We start from the raw sequence: 24,238 nt of genomic DNA on the forward strand, positions 1-24,238 counted from the left end.
AGGTTGCACTTGGGAGTTAGGATTGGAATAGATTTTATAATTTTATTTATCTACTTAAGGACTTCTAAGTCCATAATTGTACTAGAGTAATCAATTTGTTGAATAAGTTTTTTTTATCCTTCTATGCCTTCTTATTAGATTAGTCCCGCATGCCTTCTTATCAAACAACTAGTCTCGACTATAACATGGTTATTGTAGCGATTTGTGGTCTCTAACTTCCATACATTCCTGTATAGTTTGCATTGCAAATATCAAAATAAGCCTCCAAAATTGCAATGTTGAAATTACTTCTACTGCATGAATTTTTATGCAAACATGTAACTTTGCTGTTGCATATATTAAAGATGAAAATTTTGATGTCTGTATAGTATTTAAATCCACAGACCATCACATATGGATCTTTATAAAGTGTATCTATTTCCCAAATGCTTTACTTCAAGAAGCATATATCATTATGAGACATTACTTAAAAGACATTACTTGGCAATGATAAGTTTTTGTAGTTAATTACTGAAGACGACAATTTTTGGCTCTTTGGCTGCGATGTTTTTCATTGTCTAAGGCCAAAACTCCATTATTCATGCATCATTCCTTGAGAATTTCAACTCAAGAAACCCTAAAAATACTCATTCCTTGCCATTCACCTAAAAAAAAAAATGCAAAGCAGACACTTATACGAATGTAAAACAACCTACAAGTACTTAACTAAAAATAAACTTGAACAAAACATTGAGTTGCCTCGCAATAAGTACCTTTTTTTATAGTCATTAGCTTGACTATACTCCTTTATTCTTTAATCAGGCTTTCTCAAAGAGTAATCCACCATTTTTGGATGTGGTAGATGAACAAATCGTGACCAATCTTTTTCTAACCAATTTAACCATGATGTTGCAAGGAAGAATATTCAACTGTTCCAATAACTTAGAAGATGGTGGAGTAGCAAGAGTCATATCTTCACATAATGCTAGAGTTGGATCATCAAAGGTAGTTCCATAAAGATGCCTTGATTACTAATGTCTTTAGAACATATGGAAAATAAAACTTCCTCAGGACAGCTTGCAAATACATGAGTCATAGTCATTTCTTGATTCTCAAAGTTAGTTCTAAAAGCATTATATTTGTGCCCTATTTGTGTGTGGTTAGATTGAAAGCCCGTTAGGGTGTTTGATCCAATGTAGGATTGAATAAAATTGCAACCTAACTTTGGTTTCGTATGGATGGGAGCATGGTCCATGCTAGAATATGAATATAGTAGGATCAGCTCTGGAACCAGTTGCCCGCCCTAGATTTGAGATAGCTCGGGATCCATAGATTGATAACTTAGATAGAGATATGGCCTTATCTTGGTGCCTTAGCCTAGGCATGCTTGACTTTTGCCCTTAGGATGCTCAATCAAAGGTAAGGGTCACAGAATAGAACTAAGAGTGAACTTGAGACAAGTTAGTTAGGGACAAAGTATAGGACGAAGAAAACTGCTTAGCTGAGTGTTGTACGGGCAAACCGCCGTCACCACAACAATAAGACAAAAGATAGCTGGAGATTTCTTAAGTAATGGAATGACACCATGGGGGTCAACTGACAGTTAGTAGTGCGGTCGCTCCGTTCATTGTTTGGATGTGTGAGTGCAAGACTAATGGAAATAATGCAATGATGGGACACTTGGCTGGCATCGGCGGATTGGATGGAGATACCTATAAATGGGAGGAACTTACTTGCTTGAAAGGACGTATTTATCTCGATCTTAAACCCCTTTAGAGCTCTCACTGCCACCTTTTATCAAGTTTCAAGGATCTTAAGGACTAGTATTTGGTTATTTAGATCATCATCCAACAGCTGCACTCTAGAGGCTTCAAATCTTAGAGCTTACTAAAAGAACCCCTCAACACATTATCAAAAGAGATAGAAGTATTCTCACAATCTTCTTCAAAATATAACTTATTTCCACATGTAGCAATCATACTATTTTTTCTAGGGTCTATTTCCATATTACTATATAAACTAACTTCAAACAAAGCATGGAATTAGTCTTTAATCTACAGGGTGTATAGAAAATTGGTATAGTCTATCTTCAATCTTATCACATCTAGCTTTATATTATTTAAAATGGTCGGAAATCATATTTGCTAACTTTTCAATAACTACTTTCCAACATGAAAAATGTTCATTTTGGACCAATTCAGATTGAAAATCAGAAAAATTATTGTAATCACCATAAGTAAATTGATTCTCCTACCCACAATCAAAGGAATTAGACAAGCTAGGTTTACAATGACTAGAATAGGGGTTATAATGCTCTAATGCAACAAATTAAGTTACATATTGTGATTGAAAATATTCATGAGTGATATGGTATCCACAACACAAAATTGGAATGATAGGTATTAACATTTCTATTTTGTTCAACCTTATGCATCAAATTATCTTGTTTAGTATTTAACATATGCATGTCATCAAATTCAAACATATCTATGGGTCTTCTTTGGTTATTTCCACTATTGAGTGCGCATTAAAAGTAATATGGACCCTTACCCAAATTTCTTCTCTCGTACCCTGTCTATCTTTGTTAACTATCCTTCTAGAGCTCTTAAAAGTATCTTCAAATCACATGAAGGTACAATTTATCAAGAAAAATAAAAAAAAAATAGCACATACTAATGAAAAAGAAATAAAACACACAATACATAACAAACACATGACACAAGACACTAGAAACACAAAAAGATACAAGTAAAAATGTCTAAACTATTAGTATTCATATTGATTAAAATCTTCCCTAGTAACGACACAAGAAATTTATGTGAAGTTAAATCAAATCCAAGTACATGGATCATACGCAGGCAGGACGAGCATTCAAGTGTCCTATCTTATAGAGAAGATGAATTGAATACCAATGTTTATCAAACTTCTTTATCATTTAGACTATACAATCATACGAAGATATCAAATAAAGAACACTAATTAATTAAAGGTAAACTTAACCAAGAACAAACAATTCCTAGGACTTAGATTTGCTCAATTATAACCCTTGATTTTAACTTTAGAACATGTCAGGAATTACCTCAATACGAGGTCTATAGCTCAGTTATAACCAAATTACAAAAAATTGAATCTCAGTTGGATTTGGAAACTAACTTTCTCAATTTTTTCAAGGTGATTTCAATTTGATTTCCTTTTTCCTTTAAATTGCTCAAATGTTGAACTTGAAACCTCCCACATAGACGTCCTTCACCCATGCCACCCAACCCATCCCTTCCCCCTAAGAACCTTCGTTGAATAGCTCTTTAAGTACTCTTAAGTATGAATTAATTCCTTACTCCAAAACCTATCAAAACAAAGTTTAAACACCACTTTAAGTTATTATTTTTAACTTTAACTTCAAACCATACTTATAACACAAAAAACCTAACAAAAACTATAATTTTGACAACTTTTACACATAATCACACTAAAGTTGAACTTAATCACACATGCTAGCATATATAAATATGACACAAATCATCAATCAAATAAATGCATAGTTGTCCTTGATATCTACTTAATTAGTCAATGAAACATGCTAACAATAGTTTCCTATTTCACCAAATATGAAGATGGAAAATCACCACATATAAAGAAAGCATAGATTCATTTGATGTCTAATAAATACATTAGTTCTCCAAATCACCCCATAAATTTAATTTGCTAATTCACAGCAAAACTTTTCAAGAATGTAAACCAAGAGTAGTAAATTAGTTATTTTATATGTGTTGGATCAGAAAATTCAAATGAAGATACATACATTTCAAGTTTTAAGTGGTAATAAATGATAAATAAAGATGAAATACTATCTTCAATAAAGTAGCAAACTATGACTCTTACGCTGATCGTAATACAAGTACTTTGCTAATTAGAAGATCTATTATTTGTCAAACTACTATCATTCTTTGATTTATTCAAATTACTTCATAGGATTAAACGCCACAAATATGGTTACAGACCTGTAAAACTATGTCAATCCATAATTTGCAAGCATGATGCACAATTTTCTAGAATCATTGTTATAAACTCGCAAAGAAGCAAAAGTATGAACCTTTTTAAAGAATATAAAATATAGGGTCTTTTCAAAAATGAGATCTCGAAGAGTGAGATAAAAGATCATAGAGATTCATGTGAGGCCACATTGTTTTTATGCAGTCCCCATGAAATGTTTTTCAAAACTACTAATGAGAATTAAGAAAAAGGGAATAATAATTAAATATCAATACTTTCAAAACTTGAAGGATGCCCTAACAAGCCTCAACTATATTTGTCGCTTATATGAGAATGTTTAAGAATTATAATGCATATTCAAGTTTAATCAAATATCATTTGTAGAAAAGACAATTTATACTTATTCAAATAAATATTTAAATCTTTGTCGATCCAACAATAATAAAATAGTAAAACTAGTGATAGCGCTATTCCATATGGATATACAAAAGTTCATGTAACTGATTGGTTGATCATTTGTGTTAACTTTCTAAAGAGAGAGTAGGATTAAAGCTCCAAAAGGTTTGCAACAGATATGACTCTTTATATATATATATATATATATATATATATATATGAGTATATATAAATAAATAGCTCTATCCCAAATTTTTACCAAAAAAGAGACTAGAGATAATATATGGGTGTTAAGACAAAATCTACACAATTTATTCAATTACATGGAGCTATTTGAAATGTAAGAAAAAAAATCAAATAATAATAATACGATAAATGTATGTTTTTGCATCATTTGTGCGTGTGTTTTGAAGTATTTTTGGTTGTTACAAGAATATTAAGACTAGTTTGTTGAGATTTGTTGTCAATTGAGGTTTAACTGAAAAACTTGTGATTATTTTATTTTAATTGTAAAAGTATTTTGTATTTTTGTAGGGTTTACAAAAGAAAATTAGTAGTTTGAGATTTACTGAGTATGTTAGCGGTATCAAAATGGGACTAGATGCTTAAGATGTAGGCCCATATGTTCCAATTTCAGTTGAATCCCGCCGGTCACTCATTTGTCATATATAATAGTTTTTTCTAACGGGTGTCTATTACTATACTTAAATTATACTCCCCATATCTACCATGTAAAATGCACACATTAATAATTATAACCCTACCTTGCAATTATATATTTTCTTTATTTAAGGGTATTTTTACAAAATATCAACACATGAGTTGCTTCTTAACGAGTGCACAATGAAAATATAAACAACATCAATTTTTCTATAAAACATCATAAGTTTCATTGCTTCATAAACAGTATCAATCATGACAATTGATAAAATAAATGAAATGCTGCATATTTTTATATAATTAAGTACGAACATATACTTCTAGGTTTATGGTCATTGTAAAAAGTTTTGAGATAATTAGCAAATATTTATCAACTTTTTTGGCATGTGTTAAATTTTGATGCAGCATCAATCCCACCTTGCCATGTCGGTAAATTCCTACTTAATCTCCATCTTATTAATTCCTTCCAAGATCCGCCGCTAACATACTTTATTAAGCGAGATTTAGTAAATTCCTACCTTGTATCTACCTTATTAATTCCTTCCAAGACCGACTGCTAACAAAACTTGTTAAGTGAGATTTTGCTGACGTGACAAGACTAGATTAGTGAGTCTACTCAAGGGATCGTCATCATCTTGATACACTTTTTACTCCTTTTATTAAATCTCTTAATCAGAAAAAGTAACCCAAAAGTAGAAATGCCTAGGTTTCGAAAAAGTCTGGGCCTACTAAAATTGATCTCCTTAGTTTCTAAAGCAAAGCATTTTGTAGCTTCACCTATTTCGCTACTGTGTCAAATACATATGGCCAAGTTTATGCAATCTCCACCACATTGTTAATTCAGCATTGTCAAATATATAATCTTTCGTTATCCTTACAATCATACTTCCATAACATCCTTGTGCGCTATGTATACAGTTAATCTTTGTCACGCAGTAAATAAGAAAAGCAAATGAATTTACCTATGGTCATGACAAAATGTTGCTGAGTCAAGTAGTCTTCATTGGCCACTGTTGGCCTTGAGGAAAAGTTGGAAGTGATCAGCATGGCCAGATTGGATCTTTTGCAAAGTTTGCACAAAGCCAAAGGACAATGAATGCAATTTTCTCATGTTGAACGTCCTAAATGTGGGTTCTTTACACAGTATAGAAGGAAAACCACCAGTGTCTAAATCAAGGCAAACTCCAAGTAAACTCAAAGTACATTGCCAGTAAGAGATTTCATGGAAGTATGATCCTTCCATCTAGGGATCCCAGCACTGATAATCTCCTGCAGGACTTTCATTCTCTCTGCTACAATATCCTCTTCAAATTCCCCGAATTGGTCTTGTTGTTTCTCCATTATCATCTCCAAATTTTCCAAATATTTGGCTTTGCGTTGCAACTTTTTCAACTACATGCAAAAACAGAAAATGACAAAATATACAAGTGAATGACGGAAATGAATGTGAACTTCTAAACTCTGGATAGATTAGAAATTGATAAAGAATTACAAATTCTACTGGAAGAAAATGTGCAAGGTCTTTGCATTCTTGCCCCAATTATTCTTCCTGTCTCAACTTCTGCATAAGTCACCTAAGACTCTTAACCAAAAAAAAAAAAAAAAAAACCCACCTGAGTCTCAATCACACTAGCCAGTAAATGTTCAATTTCTCTCTCTTCCTGAGCAGCCAATAACTTTGCATGAGCAGCTGCAGCACCAAGAGAAGTTGCAGTTGCAGCTCGCATTCGCAAAGTTAATGGTACAACATTCTTTCGAAATGTTTGCTCCTGAAGTTCTGGCGGCAAAATCTCATCAAGTAAGAAAGTGCAAAAGATTGTCCAAGCATGAGAAACGTAGATTACAGTTTGATGACAAAAGGTAAACTCTGCAATCAAAAATACCATTTCCCCTGTGCTCAGAAGCACCTGACACTGTGGGACCCTTTTCACCCTCTGAATTTTCAACCGGAAGGACTCTGAAAGAGTAAAAACAGAAGCCGGATTCTATTTTACTGCTAAACCAAATGGTTAAAACATTAAGAAGGATAATATAAGAACTTGCTAAATAAATAACCTTTCTTCTTCATCAGTTCGTGCAGAATATCCCAACTCATCTCCAAAGTTATCATCATCAAAAATTTCCCTTGAACATCGGTTTTCATAACAAAGCTCTGCAACAGCAGCATCTGCAGCACAAGCTGTTACAGGTGGTCCAACGACTGAAGAAAGGCGTCCTACCTAAAAATATGTCAACAATATATTTTTCATAAATCCCAATATCATAATCTGTATCAGAACATCAAGGCTCAATACAATACCCATCAGCCACACAATTGTTCAGTGCGCCTGCTTTGACATATTCCAACTTTTTCTAGAGCACATCATCAAATGCATTTCACCCAATAAACCTATTATAATATTTACATTTATTGACATAGCATATATTGTCTGAAGATGCGCTTAAATCGAACAGCTATGAAGAAATAAATATAACCAGCAAGGGGAAAACTTCATGGAACTGAAGCACTGTCATGTCATCATACCATTAGCTGCATATGATAAAAAACAACTCGCCTCAAATGTCCAACAAAGTACAAATGATCTGCATTTTCTCTTAATACAGATTGGTATAAGCAACTTCTAGCTTCAACTGCAATTTGAGGATGGCTCAAATGTACCAATAAACAGACACCCAATCTAATTTAACATCCATTCACAAATACTCAGAATAAGCCTCATTTTAACAAATTCTGCTCCAAATTATTTCCTTTCTATCTATTGCCAAGCATGCATGTGTATAATAAAATTATCAAAAAAGAATGATTTTTTTTCTTGGTTCAACTTCTTAATGCAGTAGATCCAACCTGAACTGCTATGTCACTGTCCAGAAATATACTACAAATACACTTCAAGGAGCCACTGAAACCTAGAAGTAAAGATATAGCCAAAATGGGAGGGAAGTTAAATTCATGAAGAAAAGAAAGGGGAATAAAAACAATGGAAGATAACTCAAAGTATGGAACTAAACCTGAAAACAATCAAAGGAAGGACCATACTCAATCACATTTATTGGCCAAGATCACAGAAGGTGAATGATACTTCATGACATTCAATAGACAGAAGCTACATTAGCTGAATAAAAATAAAACTTGTGTTTTTAATTCTTCCTCACAGTGGTGAGCTATCAACAATAAAGAAAATTGTTTCCTTAGAGATCATGTGCAACATTCCGCAGCATGAATGCTCTGTTCCTTTTTCCCTTCAACATGCTATACAATATTGTAGTGCTATCATATGAAAAACCAACTTCTAAAATTCTATGTGGTCTCTGTTCCCTTGTCAGATACAAAGATTATTAACTCTACTTGCACAGATCAATTTGTTTTTCATTATAAGATATCACTTGTTTGAGATTCAAGCTGTTAGATATTGTTTGCAAATATTGATTTCACATGACTGAGCAAGATAACTGCAAAACCCACATGGGAACAAGTTTATCGAGACAATCTGAAAAGGTTTGATAATAACACTAACAGCAACAGAACCAAAGGAGCAAACTTGATACAATGAAAGGAAAAAAACTGCTACTCATGTTAACGGAATAAATCTCACTAACAATAAATCCAGCACTAAATTCGAAGAAACAATATTTACCTGTTTCATCAGAGAAGAGCTGGCATCTAAATTAGGCACAGTGCACAATCTCTTGTGAGGGGGACCTGGATCTTCAACATTAGCATTCTGCTGTCCCTGATTCTTATGCTCATGCTGCTGATCATCCCCAGTGACAGTGTCTTGTACACTATGAGCGGGCACTGCTTGTCCAGCATTTCTATCCCAAACTTTAGTTTTTCTCAAAGCAGACCCCAACATGAGGTCCCCAAAAGGCAGCTGCAGGAGCTTGGATATGCAATCCAACTTACTCTTTGTTTTAACATTTTGAGCCACAAGCTCCCAGTCATCTCCATGCTTCAAAACAGATTCTAAAAGGAGTAAAGTTTCAGCTTCTGTCCAAACCACCTGATTAGTGTCATCAACGTACTTAAAATCATGAGCAGATTTGCTCCCATAATCACCATTTCCAAAGCACTTCTTACAGAGTAATAAGAACTCGTCCTGATGTAATAACAAGATGACCAACATCAAATACATATCTAACAGACAGAAATGCGAAGATGCAAGTGAAATGACTGACAGCCAAATTCATTGGGTTTTCTCAAACTTATATAAAGGGAAATTGTAGGTAGGCAATGCTATTAGTTTTCATGTATCATTCATAAACTTCATCAGGGTAGCCCTAAAATTCGTGCACTATAACGAGAAGTGCAACTAACCTGAAAATTTCCTGTCATGCTCTCAAAATTTGAATACATCATGTATTTCATTAAATCCTAATGATGACCAATTTTCTTGTAGATTATTCTTTTGAGTAGGGTACCAACTAACTACACACTGGGAAAGGGGAGGAGAGATGATGAGGTGGAGAACAGGGCAGAGAGAAGAATGAGAGAGGAGCAGATGTGTGAAAGGAAGAAAAGCCATTGAGCAGAAGAAAATTTTGCCGCTATACTTCTTAGACCTAAATTTTTTTCTAATCCACAACTTCGGAAAAAGGAGTATATTGCCGTAGATCCATTCAATGCAGGGACTACCTGAAAAAATGGTATCTTTTTTTTTTTTTTTAAATAAAGGACGTAAATGGAGATGAATTGAGTACTAAAGAACCAACATAATGATTCGCTCTAATCTTTCAATTTCTATTCTTACACACACAATTTCAATTTTTTAATCATTATGCAAAACAAATTACAAAACTAATTCAAACTAGGCATATATATTTAACTTACAAATCACCAACAAATATATCAGCTCAATTTAATATCAATGCTATAGATCATCATTTCATCAAATATAAAATCAAGTTAACTGCTTACAGAAAAATGAAAACTGCTTCAGATAACACTTTGCTGGGAAATAAAAGAATTTTAAAAATACTCAGAAGACTGTATAGCTACAGTTGCTTTTAAATCAGACTTCTGACGAATTACCAAAATCCACCATGCAAAAAGTGGGATCTAATTTGGCCAATATATCACAGTGTGTTGAACCAAAAAAAAAAAAAAAGTACAGGAGCAGTACAGGACCTTGTGATCTCCACAGGACTTGCTTGTTGACCTCATATTGACACCAGGTACGATAGGGTGAACTGCAAACCTAACAAAGTCACGCTTTGCTGTATGGTCTTGAAAATTCGCTTTTAAACTAATTTCCCCCTAGTTCGGTGGTCCACAAACTAAAAGATAAGTTTAATAAAGTATTCAAATCAAAATTCAATCTTTGGTAGGGAATACTTTAACGGATTAAAATCTAGTCCTTGCTGTAGAGACAAGCGCTTTCATGTTTAAGCCAAAAATATTTCACCTCTTGATTACCAAAGAAGTGATTTTGTTACCAATTATCATTCAATGAATTTTCTCCGAACATGACTAAACCACCCATCACTACTGATGCATTTTCCTCCCTTGCGCAAACAAATTTTTCTAGTTTAACTCCTCCAAAGGAGTTGAGGAGAGGGAAAGTAGGACACCATCATTTTAGAAAAGACCTTGAGATGAACTTCTTGCTCCATCTGCACTCAGTGCTTCATCGAGAATAATATTGAATTTGGACAAATAAAGCTATACCAGCATATAAAGGTTCACACTCTTGAACAAGTTACAGGTAATGATGACATACGTGCTCCAAACCAAGAAATCAGCTATTATTATATATAATTCTGGAACCTTCTGAACCATCAGTATATAATTTGCCCACAATAGTTATGTTTTGTTGCAGTCCGTAAGGGGTTCCCAAAAAAAAAAAGCCTTCAAAGAGAATTTCACCAAACAAACGGCTTTCTAGATGCTATACTGCAGTTTCATTTAATTTTCATAGCACATGGAATCTCTGATATCCAACACAGATCAAATGACTGCAAACATAAATACAACTCAAATACCTTCGTATGCTCGTAATGTCCAGAATCACACTGCTGTTTACAGCTCCCACACAATACTAATTCTTTCCCCTCTTTGCCCTGCTGCTGCTGCTGCAACAGCTCCCCATAGATATCCGAATAAGATGCCAATGGAGGAAACTTGGATCCATTCTCAGCCAGCTCTCCACCACCGCCACCACCAACATCCACAGGCGGAGGAAGTGGGGCAACTGGCTTCAACGAATTAGGGGCTGCAACAACCCTAACCCCATACGGAGCTCCTTCCTCAACCCTAACCTCCTTCTTGTGCCGCTGCTGCACCTCAGCAGGCTCGGCTGACACCGTTCCACTGAAATTGATGATCCCCCATTTCTCCAGAAAAGTGAAGACCTTGTGGAGAGTGCTAACGTCACCCACCAGTGACTTTCGGAGCTCCGTGAATGTCAGTCTTCCGGACGGTTCCTCACGGTATTTGCAAATAATGAAATCTCTATACTCTTTGTAGATTCTAGGAGTCCTCGTAATTGAGCTTCCATCAAAGAATTCTCTCAATGAAATTCTCTCTATTTCGTGAATATTACCCCATTGAAACCAACCTTTCAAAACATAAATAAGTGCAAACCTTCACAAATTAGAATTTCATACAAAACTTCAAAAAATAAATTCTACTTTGTGCTTGTGTAAATTCTAGGAGTCCTCGTAATTGAGACTCCATCAAAGAATTCTCTCAATGGAAATTCTTTCTATTTCGTGAATATTAACCCCATTGAAACCAACCTTTGTGACAATAAATTAGGGTTTCATACAAAAACTTCAAAAAAATGAACTTCTACTTTATGTTGTGAATGAGTTTAGAACTTACTGGAGTAGCTGGGAATTGTGTAGAGGTCGAGATGAGCTTCTTCAATGGCGGAAACTGGTGGTTTAACGTTCGAGGCCTCCATCGCCATGGATGGATAAAAGGTTAAAATTTGGGAGGCGATTTTTTAAAAGGTTAAGAAAATCACTATATGCGTATTTATTATTTGGGCGGCGTTTAAATTAACGGTTGTGAATTGTAATTTTAAGGATTGGATAAGTTCATTAATAAAATGAAAGTTTAGGGGTCAAGAGTTAATTTTTGACTTTTAGTTTTACTACGAGACGTTAGAATTTTTGACTTTTAGGGGTCAAAAGTTTTTCAAATATAATGTTATAATAAAAAAATTTTAAAAATACCCACCAAAAGTAGTTAATTCATATAAAATTCTAATTTGTCTCAAATATTCTTTTCACCCAGCGGTGATAACAATTTTTTTTTTTTTTTAAAAAGAAAATTATGATGGCTCCTAGGGTTTCAAACGGGCTTCAAGAAGAAGGCTTGAAAATTCAAAAGGGATGGAAGTTTGAAAATTCAAGAAAAGTGGTGAATAATTCGGCGTTAGAGAATAGGGATTCTAATTGAGGTTGAGATGCTACTTGGGATTGATTTCAAACTATGTAGATTAGGTGTTGATGAAGATGACCTACTCCTCTCTAGTATCTTCTTAAACGTATAATTTATTTACACCAAAGTTGAAGTTGGTAGTGTTCATCGCATGTGTACTCTAATGTTCTTTAAAAAAAGATCAATTAAGTGATGTTTGTTCATATGAAATTATATGAGATTTGTGAATTGTTTGGACTAGTTATGATTTATTTTATATTATTGGTTCAAAGGTTGGTTGCTTTGGAAATAAGTTGTGTATTGTGTGAGTCGAACATTTTGAAACCAGTTGTGACAATCGAGTTATATCAGTGAGAGTTGAGGTGTAAATTTAGGATTTTTTGCTTTTCTCTTGCATATGATCTTTCTCGCGACACTTGTTACAATCGTATTCTTTGCATGTGTGTTAGGTTTGAGCCAAAACAAGAGATTTAAACGAAAGGAAATGAGTTTTTTTCCAAACTATTTTCTAATCGGAATTTCCAACTTGTACCTCGAAAGTCTTGTCCTGTTTTCTTTAAATTTTTTATTATAATCACTATCTTTGTACTTCATATTCTCCTTGAAATATTGGTTCAGCATGCACGTGGGTTTTTCCATGGATTTGAACAAGAAAATTTGGCACTTTTGAAAATTAAATGAGGGTCAAACCTGCAAATCACTTTATTGGCTAAGTGAAATTTCAAAACTCATAGTTTTGCATTTATATTGGCCTCAAGTAGTTAGATTCTTGATATATTATATGACCACAAGATTTGAGCATGTCCAAGAGGACGAACTAGGGTTTGAAGTGAAACGATTGTGATCCATTAGTGAGTGTTCCTTGTGTTTGTGAATTGAATGCTTTGATTGTGTGGTTATTGTTTGACTGTTAAATGTATTTCAAAGATTACTTTACTATTGATAGGCGAGTGTGTACTTTACCGTACTCAACTTAAGTGAATATGAATTTTCAACAATTACATGATTGAATGTTACTTGTGCATGAATGTAAGTCATTGGCTGAATTGGACCCTTACCTTTCATCACTAGCCTATTCGAGCCAGAAGCGGATTCAGTCAAGTAGGTTGGTAATTCTAGGCCATTGTTTGGTATACTCGAGTATGATCATGAAATTTAGTAGAGTACTGGCCAGTGAATAAAATGCAATGAATGAATGACTAAATGACTAATTGAATGACTGAATGAAATGATCAATATCGAAGGTTTTGTTTTCAAATGTATTTTCAAATATCGGAAGTTATAAGGGAGAAATGGACGGAGACTGAATGACTGAATGATTGAATGAATGAATGGCTTCAAGTGAACTCGTATCTTTTAAATGATTGAATGATTACTTCTTGAATGTCTTGAGATTGTTTACTACTGTGCAAAGTGTGTGAAATTGTTAAATGCAATATTTTTGTACTTTGACTGGTGTTTTGCTTGGATGCTTGTTTGGGAAACCTCACTGGACAATAACTCACCCCTCCCCCCCTTAGATTTGTTTTCCTTGCAAGAGTGGAGGTTCGGTGCGGATAAGGTTGAACTAGTGTGTAATGATCCTCTTTCACATGTACTTTTAGTTTGTAATTAAGTTTGAATTTTGATTGAATTGTAGAAGTCAAATGTTATTTTGGAGGTTTGAACGGATATCTTGAGAATTTATTGTAGTAAATTTAATGAGTCTTTGCGAGAGTTGGACAAGTAGTCTGTCAAACCCTTGGATACGCCTTAGGAAGAGGTGAGATTGTCACAATATCAAGGTTAAATGTATATCTGTGATCCAAGTTGGAGAGGTGAAGTCCAATCTTTGACCCAATTCAAGGGGGGTTAAACTTCACTCGTGTTATAGGTTGCCTTGCATGGTTAAGTAACTGGTTTTTGGTGTGTTTAATTAGGTATTTATAAATAAGGTCTAATTATCGAAAATTTGAAGGGTGATAGTATAAACTTTGGGACAATTTTAGAAACTTCCCCTAAGATTTCTGACAATTTCACTGAGCTCCCTTGAAATTTGAAAAATTACACCTACCTCCCTTAATTTGATAGTTTTAGTAACAAAACCTTAAAATAATATTGACTTGGTCAAATTTTTAAATGAATATCCAAAAATGCCCTTATGTAATGAGTTTTAATTTACTTTCCTATACAATTACAAGATTATCTAGTATATTATAAAGAAAGATGCCAAATTTTTCATGACCATACCTACTATTTAATAAACAACTATAATAATAATTTTATTACTATGATAGGATACTTTAAATGGTATTTTATTCCGAATTTAGATTTATAAGATGGAAAAGGCAACGTTGAAATAATATATTTTAGAGTTTATGAATTTTTCGAATAGTGGGATTATCATAATTTAGTAGTGGTTTTGGGCAATTTCTTTTTGATTTATTATTAATTTTAATACTAAAAAATAGAAAACAAAGATTCGCAAAAACATTGGATTACATATAAAATTAACCCATCAAAAAAATCACCAGTTCGACATTTGGTTGCAATAGAAATTAAAAGTAATAGTGGTAATTCTACAGTTTTATTAGCAAAGGCTAAAAAAAAAAAAGGAATAAGGAGGAAAAAGAATGAAAAAAATAATTTTAAAAGTCATTTTAAGTATAAGCATACCAACAAGGAAATTTCATTAAAATATTTAGGGTAATATTGTCATTTTAAATGACAAGGGAGGTATGTGTAATTTTTAAAATCTTGAGGGAGCTAAATGAAATTACCAAAAAGCTCAAGGGAGGTTTCTAAAATTATTCCATAAACTTTTGTAGTCATTGAAATATTGTTTTTGATTTCACGTCTTGATCCAACTAGTTAATAATTTGGTTACTTATTGGGTTCTTGAGCTCACCCCATGCTATTGTTATTTTTTCCCCAGATAGTTAAGAATTGAATGAAACTGCGCAATTAGATGCTAGATCTCATTGAAGTACTTTGGTATGAACTTCTAGTAATGTTAAGTAATGAATTATTTGAATTTGTGATTTAGATGTAACGTCCTTTGTTTGGCAACCTCTTGTAACTTGGTGATTAGGTTATGGATTTGCTTAAGGTGTTTTTTTTGGTCATAATTAGATTTGCTAGCCAGTCCCAAGATGTTTTGGATATAAAATCAGGGTATGAGAAACCATTTGGTTCTTAATAAAGTAAAATAAAAGTAAAGGACAAAAAGGTGTGCCTAAAACGGGACTTGGCAAATGCAATGGTTTAATTTCTATTTTGTCTAGCTTTAAAGCCTACAAAATGAGTTCATTTAATTCCTAAAATAAGTGCGTGCATTTAATTAACATAAAAGGCAATTAAACAGTTATGCATGAAAAACGCACACACACACACACACATAGATAAATGAAAACAAAATGCTAATGTCGAAGCCTCCACCGAAAATTTTGCACTCTGCGCATACATGATCACATTTTGTAAAATTAAATGGAAAATAAATAAAAAAGGGAAAAAATAACAAAAATAGGATCCTATGCTCCCTCATTATGCTCACATGATGCTAAACGGATTAAAAAAAATAGTTAAAACTAATTAGGATAGCATACCTATCAAAATTATATCTTAAGCTAAAATAAGCTAAAATGAGCTAGTTAAGATCTTGATTAAACTAAACTTTCACTTTTAACACAAAATATCTAACTGAAAACACGTATAATTAAAGCTATGGGGCCGAATCTGGAAACTAAAGAAAACTAGAAAAGGAAAAGAGCAAATGGCTTTAAATATCACTAAACTATTTAGTTTGAACAGTTTTGGTCGTAAACTTTTTGTTATTTTGACTCACCCATCAATAATTGAGTTTGGGTATGCACCAAATTTAGTTGGGTCTAGATGGGTGAACAATGAAACCCATTAGCTAGTGGGTATAAAGTGGGTAGATTTGGGTCAGTCATTTTGACCTAATTAAGTTAGATTTAAGTGCGTAAATTTAAATCATTACCAATCCAATTCTTCCTTTCCGTATAGGTCTAACGAAATCTTTGAGTAATAATTGGTTGCTTACATTAATACCTATATGATTTATAGATTCTTGTAAAAGCAACAACAGTTAAACTCGCTATGATCACCATTTTTTGTTCCTCTATGCAATTCATTTTTATTCAGGTAAAATTTCATTTACTAATTTGGTATCTTTTTATTGTTTGTATTACAATGATATATTATATTGCTGCTAAACAAAATGTGATAAAAAATTTAAGCGATTTTTTTTTGCGTGGGTCATAAATTGATAATTGAGTGGTCCACTCCCATTTAAGACCATAGTTACATACGACTCCTTGATTTTGAACTGTTAATAACTTAATATGAGTTAACCTAATCATAACAAGTTTAAACCCATATGAGTCATTTGTTTTGACAACTCTACCTTATCCTAGATCTTCCTTCCCCAACCCTACAACTACAATCCTATTTTTCCAATCTTTTCATTGTTCACGATTCGTTTCCTTAGTTGTCAAGTGTTTTTTGTCAAATAAAAAGCTAGAATTACAGTTCTCAAGAAAATAAGATTTGGGTATAAATTTCATGAAATTCTGCCATTTTTGGTGCTTCTCAAAATTAACCATTAAAGGATAGTTTTCTAATCAAATAGATGGTCTAAAATATTTTTTTGGTATTACTATGATCTAATATATTTTTTACAACCATCTATCAAAGGATAGATATTTAATCAAATATTTGGTCTAAAATCTTTTGTAAACAATTCTAAAGGCAACTATCTAAATACCCCTATGTTGATTTAAATTAATATATTAATTTTTTTAAAATGCATTTTTTGATGTACATATGTTGTATGAAAAATTATCTAGACGTTTGTAAAATATCAATATAGAATTTATTTTAAGTGCAAATAAAATATCTAAACTATAATTTATATAGTCCAAATTTAACGTCAGAATATAAAATGCAACATTGAAAATGTAAAATATTTGAAAAGAAACCTATTGAATGAAGCAACATTAAAAATATGAAACTTAGCCAAAAAAAAAAAAAAAACTACTCGTGCCCTAAGCTCACCAAATACCAAAAAAAAAAAATGATGAAGCCAACAAATTTCTTTAATTATCTTATAATAGTGTTATCGGCTGCTATTGGTCACCATTAAAATATATATATGAAATTTCAAATTCTATTGAAATTTGAATTATAATATAAATACATTCAATGTGCCAAGAGGTTTTTTTAAGGAGAAAAATTATGTTTACACACTCAAATTAAAATTACCGAAAAGAAGGTTTAGAATATTATTGTTTTTATATTGATTTGAATGTTTATTTTAATTTTTTCTAATCTATGCCTTTATTTCTAGCATTGCCAAAATAAATAGTTTTGAATATTTTTATTTCCCTTTCAGTTATATATGTTCATTTATATCTTTTTTGAATCATAGTCATTTATAGGTTTCTATGTTTTCACTTTAAGGTGGTATGATTTCTTTTAATTGGTCAACTTTAGGAAATATTGCTATTTGATTGCTTCAATATGGTAAGTATATAATTGCACTCCTTTCACTGTTCATGAATCCTTTCCTCACTTGTCAATTGTTTTTGGTTGAATAAAACTAGAATTGCAGTTCTCATGAAAAATAAAGATTTGGGTGTAAATATCGTGAAATCCTACCATTTTTGGTGTTTTTCATAAACAACCATCAAAGGATCGTTTTTGATCAAATATAGAGTATCAAATATTTTTTTTAAAATTTTTATTACAATGATATACTATATTTTTCACAACCATCTATCAAAGGATAGTTATTTAATCAAATATTTGGTCTAAAAAATTTTCTAAAACAGTCCTGAAGGCAACCGTCTAAATACAGCTCTATTGATTTAAATTCATCTATTAATTTTTTAAAATGCACTTTTTGATGATGTAAAATTGTTGTATAAAATTTACCCAGATGCTTGCACACTATCAATATGGAATTTATTATAAGGGCAAATGAAATGTCTGAATTATAGTTTATATATATACTACATATTTAATGTCAGAGTATAAAGACCAACATTAAAAATATTAAATATTTGAAAAGGAAAATATTAAATAAAGTCCAACATTAAAAATATAAACTTAGAAAAGAACAAACTTACTAAAGTGCCCTAAGCTCACTAAATACCAAAAAAAAAAAGAAGAAGCAAACAAATTTCTTAATTAGCATATAGTAGTGTTACTAGCTGCCATTGTTCATCGTCAAAATATATGTATGAAAATTCAAATTCTATTGAAATTTGAATTATAATAACACATTCCATGAGTCAAGAAGTTTTTTGAAGGAGGAAAAATATATTTACATACTTGAATCAAAATTACTGAATAGAAGATTTGGAATATTATTGTTTCCATGTTGATGTGATTGTTTGTTTTACTTTTCCTAATCTATGACATTGCCTTTATTTTTAGTTTTGCCAAAATAAATAATTTGGATTATTGTCCTTTCCCTTTTAGTTACGGTCATTTATTATTTTTTGAATTACAGTTATTTGTAAGTTTGGTAAGTTTTTAATTTAAGGTGGTATGTTAGAATTTTTTTTAATTAGTTAGCTTTAGGAAATACTGCTATTTGATAGCTTGAACATGGTAAGTATATAATCAATGTGGGTTGAATGCCTTACCAAATTATGAGGCTATAGAAGTCCCCTTTTTAACTTTTTAGTAAACTCATTGGTAACCCCGTCTTGGCATATTTTCTACCACCTATTACCATATTGAATTCTCTATCTTTACTAATTTCTGTATTAAAAGACCTTCAGTTTTTCCATAACTAACTTCTAATATAACAAGGAATTCTGATTCCTAGGATCCTCTCACTTCATCTTTAAGCAATTCTAATCTAACTTGTATTCACTTTCATCTAATTTCTTGCAACCTACTACCTAAGTGGTTGGTTTTACCACCTAATGGCCGGTTTATTATTTATTGCTTTTGCTATATGGCCAATTGTACTGCCTAACCAACTTCTAACTTTTATGGCTAGTTGTACCACCTAAGCTAACATCTTTCATTGTTGATTTTACCGCCTAATTAACTTTCTTCATTTTTACCTTCTTAAAACTTTGATTGTCTAGATAATAAAACAAGTGATTAAAATTAAGTGATTGCCAATTTCTAAGTCCTTGTGGGATTGACACCTATTATTCCTATACTCAATCAACAAATCGTGCACTTGCGAAAATAGGATAATAAGGTTTTAAAATTTGTGGTGTAGGAAAATGCCATACCATATCACATATACTTGTATAATAAAATCATGTTCAATTCCCTATATCGAAGTTTATTGAGTTGGTTATTCCCACGTTCTGCTAAGTGGATGTCCCATATTTTTGCCATGCGTACATATTTCCCTAATTTATTTGGTTGGATTTAAATTATTTTATTTTTGTTAACAACAACTAATCCTATACTATTCCATGTTTAGGCGTAGTATTTCTATTAACAATGATTAATCATTTACCCAGTTGGGGGTAAGGGAGGAAAGATTGTAAGTTGTAGACCCTGGGTTTAAGACCTCCCACTTACCCTCAAAAAAATAAAAAAAAATCCCATTTTGCTATCCATAATTTTCGTTCTTTCTTTTTTAAATGTCCCTCCACTCTCCACTTTGCCATCCTTAATTTTTGTTCTTAATTATATGTATCACATATATTTGTATAATAAAATGATGTTCAATTCCCTATATCGTAGGTTATTGAGTTAGTTGTTCCCATGTTCTGCTAAGTGGATGTCCCATATTTCTGTCATATGTACATATTGCCCTAATTTATTTGGTTAGATTTAAATTATTTTTATTTTTTGTTAACAACAGCTAATCCTAAACTGTTCCATGTTTTAGGTGTAATATTTCTATTAACAATGATTAATCACTTACCTTGTTGGGGTAAGAGGTAAGGAAAGGGTAAGGAGGGAAAGATTATAAGTTGGAGACCATGGGTTAAAAACCTCCCACTTAACCTCAAAAAAAGAAAAAAAATCCCACTTTGCTATCCTTAATTTTCATTCTTTTTTTTAAATGTCCCTCCACTCTCCACAATCTTTTCACCCATAACTGTAGACTCAAGATTCGAACTTTGAACCTAACAGTGGGAAGAATTCAAAGAGCTCTTCCCTGGCTACTGGTCTTACTTTACATTCTTATTGTGTTTAATTTTGGTCATATTTTAGAAAGTTTACTAAGTTTGTTAACTATAATTAGGGGTGGACAAAAAAACCTGTCGACCCGAAAATCTGAGCAATCCGATCCGCCCCGCACCGAAAATTAGGATATCCGATCCGATTTCTATCAGCGGAGTAGATGAGGGTCGGGTACCCGTAAAATTCGGATACGGATATGGGTTACAAAAATAAAAACCCGCGGGTACCCGACTCGGGGGTATATTATATAAATATTAAAAAATATAGGATAATTTTATAATTTCCTTAAATTATTAACCCTAAAGACCTAAATTTTACCGACGTTCAGTTTTTCACTTTCCAAGTTTCTCTCTATCTTCAGTCTTCAGCCGAATATCTCCTCTTCTTCTCTTCAATTTTCACCACTTCGTCTACAAATACACGATTGTCTTAGAATCATGAGAGATTCACAACCCATTTCTGATTTGTTGGTGCTCCTCAAAGCAAGCCTCGAGCAGAAGCTGCAGAACGCCGGAACGTCAATGCAAACTCTCAACCTCGTAAGTGAACCCTAGTATTTTCAGTGAATCTGTGATGCCTACTGCCCAGATTCTTGATAGGAGATATGGATTTTTTAATGGATTAAATCAGAAAAATAAGGATGGGGGAGGGAATAGCATCTTTGCTAGGTGATAGAAAGGTGGAGTTGGAAAGTACAGAACTCGTACTTATTGACTTTGCTGATGTTTCTTAAATAATTAAAGTTTACTTGTGTGTACTTCTGTAGTTATTCGCATTAGCATGTAGCATCTCTTTTAGCCTATGATTTCTTGAATTTTAGTAGGCTTGTGAAAGTTGTTAGGTTGGGGGAATTTGTTTCTAGAACCAAGAGTTGCTGAAATTGATTTGGTTGGCACTTCCTTTTCTGTTTTCTGTTTATGTGGAAGCTGAATTTGGCACTTATCCTCTATGTTTTCTTATTCTGGTTTAGTAATTAATTGGAAAGTGATATTTGTTGTGGTTGAAAAATGGATATTAGTAAACATGAATTATAAGGGCGGGTACCCGATGACCCGCCTCTTTTTTTCGGGTTCCCGGTCCTTGGGTATCCGTAGATAAGTGGAGCGGATTAGGGTAAAAAAAATAGTGATCCGATAGGTTAGGGTCGGGTCAGTCAAATCACATTTGGGGCGGGTACCCGACCCGTGCCCACCCCTAACTATAATCAATCACCACTTTGTTATTCTTAATTTTTGTACTTATATAAAGTAAGAAAGTTATATATACATATATTTATTTATTTATTTATTTATGCTCACAAACAATCACATTTCCCGCTCTAAATATTTCCATTGTGGACTTGCTATTAGCATATCAATCAACCTACCATAAATGAAAAAGAACAATTAAATCATATAAATTACTTCACTCATATCCATGACAAGTCACTGGTTCACTCATTGATAATTAAATCTAGGGATTTTCTAACCAAGTGCCCATTATCCACTCATTAATATAGATAAGAAACAATCTGCTTAATTATTTCATATTTTGGAAAGCTACTTTTAAGTATTCAAATGCTAAATGACATACGTAACCTTTTTCCTAAAAATAAATATCACAAATCTTGTGCTAACACTTATCTTTCTCCCGTTGAAATAATGAATTCACCATGGCACCAAAAGTGATGCTTTTAAGCCTAAAAAATGGAATCAAGATGCATAAAACCCATATTTAACTCATGTTTAGAACTACAAAAGTTTTAACTCATGTTAAAAATCTTCAATGCTTTGAGAAAATATATTAAAGATAAAACAAATGTAAAATCCAAGAAAGACATTATCATTTTAGTTGAAAAATATTCATGTATTGGAAGTCGACTCATTTTATGTTTTAGACATATTTTCACATTAAAATCATTAATTTAGTTTTGACAAGTGATGTAAAATGTCACAAGAACTATGTTAAATTCATTTATCAAATAAAAGAAAAAGAAAACCTAGTAAACCATTCACTTAAAGTTTTCATTTATTTCGTACGACTTTGTTTAAAATTAACCTAGAGAGTACTTGCGTGTTTTGTCAATGTTTTTTGAATTTATTTTTTTCTATATTTTCTTTTTTTTTACAAGTCTTAAAAAATTTGTTATTCTATGTCTTCTTCCAAAATAGATTGCATTTTTTCCTTTCAATTTGTCATTTTGTTGAGGATAAAAATTTTCAAGTTCATAATTGTTTTTCTTGTTTTAGCCATAAAAGTCCTGATTTGGTTTGGTTTAGAATTTAGGAACCTACTATCTCTTTGTAATAAAAAAGAAATAAAAGTATAAAAATATGTTACTTTAACTACCTTGACATATTATGCATCTTTTAGATCCATAGAAGGAAAAAGCACAAAGTTGGCCACACTTGTGTGCTTAGTTTTATAAGAGTAAATTATTATATTTCTAAATTTATGTTGCAGAAAAAAAGACAACTAAACACAAAAGAAAAGAATAAAAAGAGATGAAATTGAAGCACAAATAGTCCAACTTTCACCTACCTTTATTGGTTTATTTGAAATAGTCATTTTCACCATGTGCAAAATTCTTACCTCGCCAGAAGTTCTCCAAAACTAATGACATTACCTCTTAAATGCTAAAATTTGTCAATTATGGTAATTTTATCCATATCAACGAGAACCCATTTGTAACGCCCCCACTTCTCCCGAAGCCGAACCAAAGGGTATTCACGGGACGCCTGCCCAACTCTTGTCAGGACTCGGTACAATCCACAATTCAAAACTCGAAATATTTCAAATAACTTCAATACATAATTAAAATACTCTAAAATATTTCACACTTACTATTATTTAGCTTTCAAGCTTAAGTACAATCCAACGGAATATGTACTATAACCATCCGCTATAATACAACTTAAAATTTTCAAAAGAAAGCTATCTAGTACTATTCACGAGCATTTTTGGTCTCGAACCCTGTTAAAGAGAACAAAAACGTGGGATGAGCTACACAACCCAGTGAGGTTTCAAGACACTCTAGCAGTTCTAATAAATCAAGTAATTGAGCATACCATATGTATGGTTTGGGGTTGCACGTTGGCTCATGAACATGAGACAATTATCATTATACGAGTACTTTGACCATATCACAGGTATGACATATTAACATGAGACAATTATCATGGTACGAGTAATTTGAGCATGTCACAGGTATGAGTCAAGATTTGCATGTTGGCACATTTGCACGAAATAGTTATCTCTATGCAAAATAAACACACATTGAAGGATACGGTGTTCAAGTGGAACCATGTCGGTCATCTGCACCTTATAACTTCCGGATCCCCTCGATTTGTCTGGCCATCACCTTATCCCTCCAGTGGTAGTACTCGAGTATACCGAAACGGTGGTCCAGGGTTCCAACCTACCCGACCGAGCCCAGTCCTGGCACGAATAGGTTAGTAACCAAGGGTAGGCCCCAATTCAACTTAAAACTTACAACATGCACAAGTAATCAAGTAAACCGATGAACGGTAAAAATTTATCATTTTAGTAGGTCGAGTGAGATAAAGTACACACTCGCGTTAAAATGGTGGACAATTTCATATGAACATATAATTTACGGTAAATCAAGTAGTCAAGTAATCACGTAAGCAGGTAATCAAGTAAATTGATAAACGGTAAGTAATT

At 32.6% G+C, this 24,238-nt stretch overlaps 1 protein-coding gene across 2 annotated transcripts; it reads right to left on the reverse strand.

Moving 5' to 3' along the window:
- Positions 1-6,010: 6,010 nt before the first annotated feature.
- Positions 6,011-11,995, reverse strand: LOC140011114 (SWI/SNF complex subunit SWI3A-like). 2 transcript variants are annotated; one of them, XM_072059334.1, is made up of 7 exons: positions 11,846-11,995; positions 11,005-11,579; positions 8,661-9,122; positions 7,081-7,244; positions 6,909-6,982; positions 6,639-6,802; positions 6,011-6,417 (listed from the first exon to the last, which is right to left on the reverse strand). In XM_072059334.1, exons 1-7 carry the CDS (start codon positions 11,931-11,933, stop codon positions 6,220-6,222), a joined length of 1,725 nt encoding a protein of 574 aa, XP_071915435.1. In that variant the 5' UTR covers positions 11,934-11,995; the 3' UTR covers positions 6,011-6,219. The 2 variants fall into 2 exon arrangements, with proteins under 2 accessions (XP_071915435.1, XP_071915436.1); XM_072059335.1 differs by having other exon boundaries at positions 6,276-6,417; positions 6,639-6,794.
- Positions 11,996-24,238: the final 12,243 nt, after the last annotated feature.

This window comes from Coffea arabica, chromosome 7e (genome assembly GCF_036785885.1).
Source record: "Coffea arabica cultivar ET-39 chromosome 7e, Coffea Arabica ET-39 HiFi, whole genome shotgun sequence".
Classification (NCBI taxonomy): domain Eukaryota; kingdom Viridiplantae; phylum Streptophyta; class Magnoliopsida; order Gentianales; family Rubiaceae; genus Coffea; species Coffea arabica.